Source organism: Quercus suber, unplaced genomic scaffold (genome assembly GCF_002906115.3).
Source record: "Quercus suber isolate HL8 unplaced genomic scaffold, Cork oak 2.0 scaffold_87, whole genome shotgun sequence".
Taxonomy (NCBI): Eukaryota; Viridiplantae; Streptophyta; class Magnoliopsida; order Fagales; family Fagaceae; genus Quercus; species Quercus suber.
Genome location: NW_027069552.1, coordinates 908,711 through 914,588, shown reverse-complemented (window position 1 = coordinate 914,588; position 5,878 = coordinate 908,711). Strand labels below are relative to the sequence as shown.

Here is a 5,878-nt window from a genome sequence, read left to right as displayed (position 1 = left end):
CGTGGCAGCCACGTGGCATCCACATAGATCTCGAGTTTCTGAGACTCGAGATCTACATGGCAGCCACGTGGATAACACATAGATCTCGAGTCTCAGAAACTCGAGATCTATGTGCATGCCACGTGGCATCAGGCCACGTCAAACCATGAAAACCGAGCATTAAAGTGTCGAGGTATGAGCGCAGAATTCGAGTCTCTGACGCTCGAAATGTTACTAAATTAAATAGTTTCCAAACCGGGCCAACTAACTAGATAGTTAAAGAAAAAAAAATACTTACCTATTTCCTCCCACATTCACCTCCCTAACCTATTACCTTTGCACACCTTGAACCCACGATTTAGTTAACTGTTAATTTAGACAGAATTTAGACTCGTGCAAGTCAATTGACAGTTGCAATAAGAAAAAGACCAAATTGCCCCTTATTAACTATCTTATAAACAGATACGGTCCTTCACTGTTAGGCATCTTCTTCCCCAGTCTCTTTGTCTCTCACTTCGCTCCCCTAGTCCAAGTCTCTTGCTCTCATCGACTACAAAGATGAACTTCTCATCAACCAAAAAAGGTAAGAATATTTACAACTAAAAATATAAATGAACACCGGAAGGGTAAAGTCATTTAATACTACATTCTTCGTTGGACAACAACCATAGCTCCTTCCAAGTTTCAACAACTCCAAATGCAAAGTTTAATAAAACAAAACAAAAAGCCTAACTTCCACAGAAGGCAAACAGAGCTTTAACAGTCATATCAAACACAATTACTATTTTCTTCCTTAAACAGTCTTATCAAACCCAGTTTTTCATTGAAAACTTTTCTAGGTATTTTCCCATGGAGGCAAACAGAGCTTTAACAAGCACTTACAACACCCAACTGACTCAAGTCTACAAATTAATTTAAACCCAAATAAAAAGAATAAAAACCTAGATCAAATATCAATTTTAATTTTAAAAATCTAAGCCAATTAATGGTAAAAATTCAAGCTTTCAAACACAGTAATTCATATTCATTGACTTGAAAAATAATAAAATTTAAAAAAGTGGTATATATAGCCAAACGATGATGGGAAAAGTGGGAAAGTTTTGCTAAAGACAGCCACATAAATGTCGTACCTTGATTTGAATTGAGAAGACCAGAACCTGTGTAGTTCATGAAAGCGACGGTGGGAGAAAGAAGACGCTAGACACTGAGAGGAAGTGAGAGACTAAGGTTGTGTTTGTCGTTAGTTTAATTAAAACCCTGCATTTTTTATTTTTTAACTTATTTTTGCTACTATTTATGGGTTATTTGTTCTTTTTGATACTATTTATGAGTCTCACTATACTATTTCGACTACCTTTTAGTTTTATTTACAGTACTTTCAACAAAAAAATTTTTAATTTTAACTAAATAAGCTGCTCTCAATTGAACTTCGAGCTTAAGAGGAACTAAATATAATGTGAGGGACTTTTAATTGGATGTTTTAAGAGACTTGGGCAATTCTTTCTTTTAATCGGATGCCATGTACTCAAGAATCATATGACTTGCACCTGAACCTAATTTCTATCCAAGTTAACGGGTTAGTTAACAGTGGGGTGCAAAGTGTGAAGGGGTAATAGTTTAGGGGGTAAGTGTGCATCCCTATAGTTTAGGTGGATAAGTATAACATGGGGTATAATTTATGATGATAAAGTGTAATTTCTCTTAGTTTTTTAGTTGTTGGTAAATCATTCGGAGAATATTGATCTAATTACTATGGTCCTTGAAATGGAGGTTGTGATTCTGAAACATAACTTCAGAAGAGAAACCTCAAGTAGTTTTAGACGTTTCTTGCTATATGCAATTTTCATGTTCATTGAAAAGGGAAAGAAGCAAGAAAAAATAAATCAGATGCAATTGTTATAGAATCTCTCAAGAAAAGCATGAGGCACTTATTACCTCAGAATATGTTCACGTTAGATTGTGTTTTTATTCCAAACATTTTTCAATCAAACATTTTTCAATCAATGAACCTCATATATTGTATGAAGTCAAAGAAAACAATATTTAAATTGAAAGAAAAACAACAATTAGCAAAAAAAGAATTAGAATAAAAGAGGGAGTGGGAACAAAAACCAAACATCTCTTTGAGAAGTCTCCATGAAATTTATCACGTTCAGAGGCCAGGTTGGTAGGGTGCACCTGAGGCAGATATCCACTTGTTCCCTTGGATGAATTTATTCACTGTAAATTTGCTTGCTACTTGAAGATTAATGGTTTTCACTCCCTTCCATTTGACCCTATTCTTTGTGGAAGAACCAGGTCCATAATTTTGGTATTCAGAGTAAAATATGGTGCTTGGGGCTGATGTGCCTACCCATGGTAACCATCCATTGGGGTTGATTAAGCTCCCTAGATTGTTTTGGACGAACACTGTTGTTGAGTAATTCTTCCATGGACGTCCAAGGTATGTCTGGACTGAACTCAAGTTCCCAAAAGGAGATATGGTGCAACCTTGTATTGAGATTCCAGTATTCTGATTTGGGTCCAACTTACCTTGAGCTGTGATAGTGTTCTGCTGGCCTGGTATCGGAACCTTAGCAAATATGTTGCACTTTTGAAGCACAACTGCAGAATTCCCAAAGATGAAATCAACTGTTCCATAAATGTTGCATTCGCGGTAGAACTGTCGGTTGGAATGTGCATAAAGGGTGTCTTGAAACGCATCAATGTGACACCGGTAAAAGATTGATTGGTCTGACTTTGACATGAGGGCCACTGCTTGCTGCTTGATTGCACCTGCATTGTTTCGGAATCCCATATCTCGAGCAACGAAGCCCTTCCCGTATACAGCTGCACAGAAACAAATTTAATTGTTAGTGAAGGTGGCTGGGAGCAAGATCAGCTACATTTCACATGCAATTAAAAGAGTTCATATTATAGTCAATATTTTATTTCTTGAATCGATCAGTGTATAAAGTATCATATCATTTAAAATTTAAAATGATATGATACTGAATACAACTTTTAGATTTGTAATATTTAATATGAATTTTTCACATAAGAAAATTATTCAAATTAAAATGCACAATATGCCTAGTCTTACCAAATGTTGCAGTTGCAAACGTAGGAATCCCGTCCACAAAGTTTAGATTACCAGATACAATTGTTGCAGTACTTCCATCACCAGCCATCACAACGTTCCACATGTTCTTGTCAACCAGCACATTTTCATAATAAACTCCTTTCTTCACGTAGATCACAAACCTCTTGTCACTTTTTTTGGGAACTTGCTTGAGTGCATCAGTAATTTTTTTGTATTTACAAGATGCATCTTTCCCCACAACTATGTTGGCCTGGTACCTCAAATCTGGACTTTGAAGTAGCTTCCTATCAATTGGATGCAACCACTCTGGCTCTTCTTGGTTCTCAGGGTAACTCATAAGTCGCCTTAGCTTCACCGAACCCAAAATGTTAGAAAGCCATGTGGTGATAGCAAGGCTGTTGCTAGTTAATTCAGTAGAATTCTTCAGGTGATCGGCAATAGTAGTCTTTATTGATGTTTGATTGGCATTCTCAAAGCCATCTATGCAGGTCTGTTGGCAAGTACCTGCAGAACTTAGCCACGTTATGAGATCATCGATAACTTGAATAAATGAGTCAGAACCAGCATACAATGTGCTATTGAGATCATCCAAAGCAAGACTCAAAAGTTCCTGACAATTTTCCATAGCTATGGTGGTCATGTTATAATTGAAACCATTGAGAAAGCCGGGCTGAGATAATTTCAGAGCAGCATTTGACACTTCATTCATAGCCACTTGTATTGCCAACTTGAAGACATCCGAAGGTTGAATGTTCGTGGACTTCGATAAAGGAGAAAGGCTAGCAAAGCATGAATCCGGGTACAATGTTACATCGCAAACAGCTTTTACAGAGGTGGAAAGAGGTTGTGCATCACTACCTTTGTTGGAACCAGAACTATTACGAGTTCCAACTACAGCAGCAACTACAATTGCAACAAGGATTACGGATGATAAGCTTATGATGGTGATTCTCTTCCAGGTCTTCCGAGCAGCTTCAAGCTTTGCTTGTTCGGCTTCATCAACTTTGCCGTAGGCTTTAAAGGAAGACATTTTTTTTTCTACTTCTTGTTCAGGTTTTGGAATAGGTTGGTGATTGGGTTTGCTCTTTTATATATGAAAGGATGAATAGCATATTGTTAAGAGCAACGCGGTTATACGTGCAAGGCACTACCCCAACTGCAAGCAAGACTTTTTGAAGGCTCATTTGTTATTTGGAGGGTGCTTATCATGTTATAGAGCCTGATAGATTATGCAAATATAGTGCTTCTGGTGAAGTGATTAATCACACAATAAAAAGAGTGTGAATTAAATATAGACATTGACAACTATGGGAAAAGTATCACGTCTTATTGTCAAACAATTGACTCTATACAGCAGCAGAAAAAGAGTGGTGGGTGAGGCACGATCTAGAATTTCTTTTCTTGGTAAGATTGCTTGCTTTCCAATCATCCGAAACTTTGACACCATAATCCATCAAGAATTCCAATCTAACCATAATCCATCAAGAATTCCAATCTCTCTCTCTCTCTCTCTCTCTCTCTCTCTCCAAGTGCAGCTGACCCGAAATTAATTATATATTCATGGTGGAAATAAAATATATTATCTACTAGGAGCATCACTTATAAGCAAATATTATTCATAAGTCAAAATATATGTCATTTCTATATGTCATTTTGCTTCACTCTTATATGACATTTTCTTTACAAAAGTTAGATTTAATTGCATGTAAAAATCTAACTATAAGAAATGCTAATATAAAAGTGCTAAAATAAAAGATTTAGACAGAGAAGGAGAGTGAAAGTAAGGATATATGTGGTAAGTCATAAGGCCTAATGTAAGGTTGAATTTAATCAACCATGTGTTGGCTTTATTCTATGCCAAATTTGCTTGTAATTTAGCATGTAAAAACCCTGTATTTAGGTGGGAATAGTGTAAGGGTTGTGTGTGAGAAAGTGTGAATAAACTCAAGTTGTGTGCATTCAAGAGGAGTCTTGTGATTGGATCTCGCAACTGGCAAGTCACCACACGTGTGAAGCATGCAGGGAGCTAAAGGGTCACGACAGCTGGAGCACTATAGGACAAAAAGTACAGTCTAGCCTGGAAGTTATTTCGCGACTCAGACTCACGACTCATTCCAGTCGCAAGGCCAAGTCGCCAGAATGACCTGTTTGGATGAAAACTGACTTTTCACATTCCATCTCATACCCTACTATAAATACCCTTATTCCCACAAAATGTAGTGTGGCTATTCAGAGATAAAAACCCTAAGAGAGGTTTCTACAACACACCCACCTCATTAGAGAGAGAGCTACTCATTCTTAGAGAGAAATCTTTGTAGTCTCTTCTCATTCCCTCTCCCATTGTTATACCCACTGAGAGGAGATTTGTACCTAAATACTACCCACACTCATTTAGAGTTTTGAGTGTTTTTGGAGCTTGGGAAACAATAGAAGATGCCAAGGATGGCGGATGCAACATGGAGATTGTTGCAGGATTTGGTAAGCTAGAGAAGACAAGGTTTGGTGTAACCTTATTGGAGTAAGAAGCTTGGAAGGCTTAGGTGCACTAGGTAGATTGAGCTTGGAGGGTCTTCTGCTATTCATGTATCTCAACTATATTCTCTAGTGGATTATTGACCGCTTGGAGAGCGGCGGAGAGGTTTTACACGGAGTACTTTGGTTTCCTCTTTGATAACACATCCACGTGTTATCTTTGTGTTTGCATCTTTCTTCTCTATCTCTTTACCTTTTAATTACTGCTATGATTGTGATTAATTATGGTTTAGAGTGTGTTACCTGTTTGGGTTTAGCTTATATTCATATTCCGCACATATATTG

The 5,878-nt window shown here is 37.3% G+C and overlaps 1 protein-coding gene across 1 annotated transcript; it reads right to left on the bottom strand.

Annotated features, from left to right (window-relative positions):
* Positions 1-1,853: 1,853 nt before the first annotated feature.
* Positions 1,854-4,118, bottom strand: LOC112020993 (probable pectinesterase/pectinesterase inhibitor 46). The gene is made up of 2 exons (XM_024053564.2): positions 3,062-4,118; positions 1,854-2,808 (listed from the first exon to the last, which is right to left on the bottom strand). Exons 1-2 carry the CDS (start codon positions 4,089-4,091, stop codon positions 2,132-2,134), a joined length of 1,707 nt encoding a protein of 568 aa, XP_023909332.1. The 5' UTR covers positions 4,092-4,118; the 3' UTR covers positions 1,854-2,131.
* Positions 4,119-5,878: the final 1,760 nt, after the last annotated feature.

Bases quoted from the DNA above. Each gene is read 5' to 3' on its own strand.
- LOC112020993 (XM_024053564.2), bottom strand. From the start codon at position 4,091: ATGTCTTCCTTTAAAGCCTACGGCAAAGTTGATGAAGCCGAACAAGCA. The intron at 2,809-3,061 runs GTAAGACTAGGC...GTTTCTGTGCAG, and splicing joins GTTTGCAACTGCAACATTTG to CTGTATACGGGAAGGGCTTC.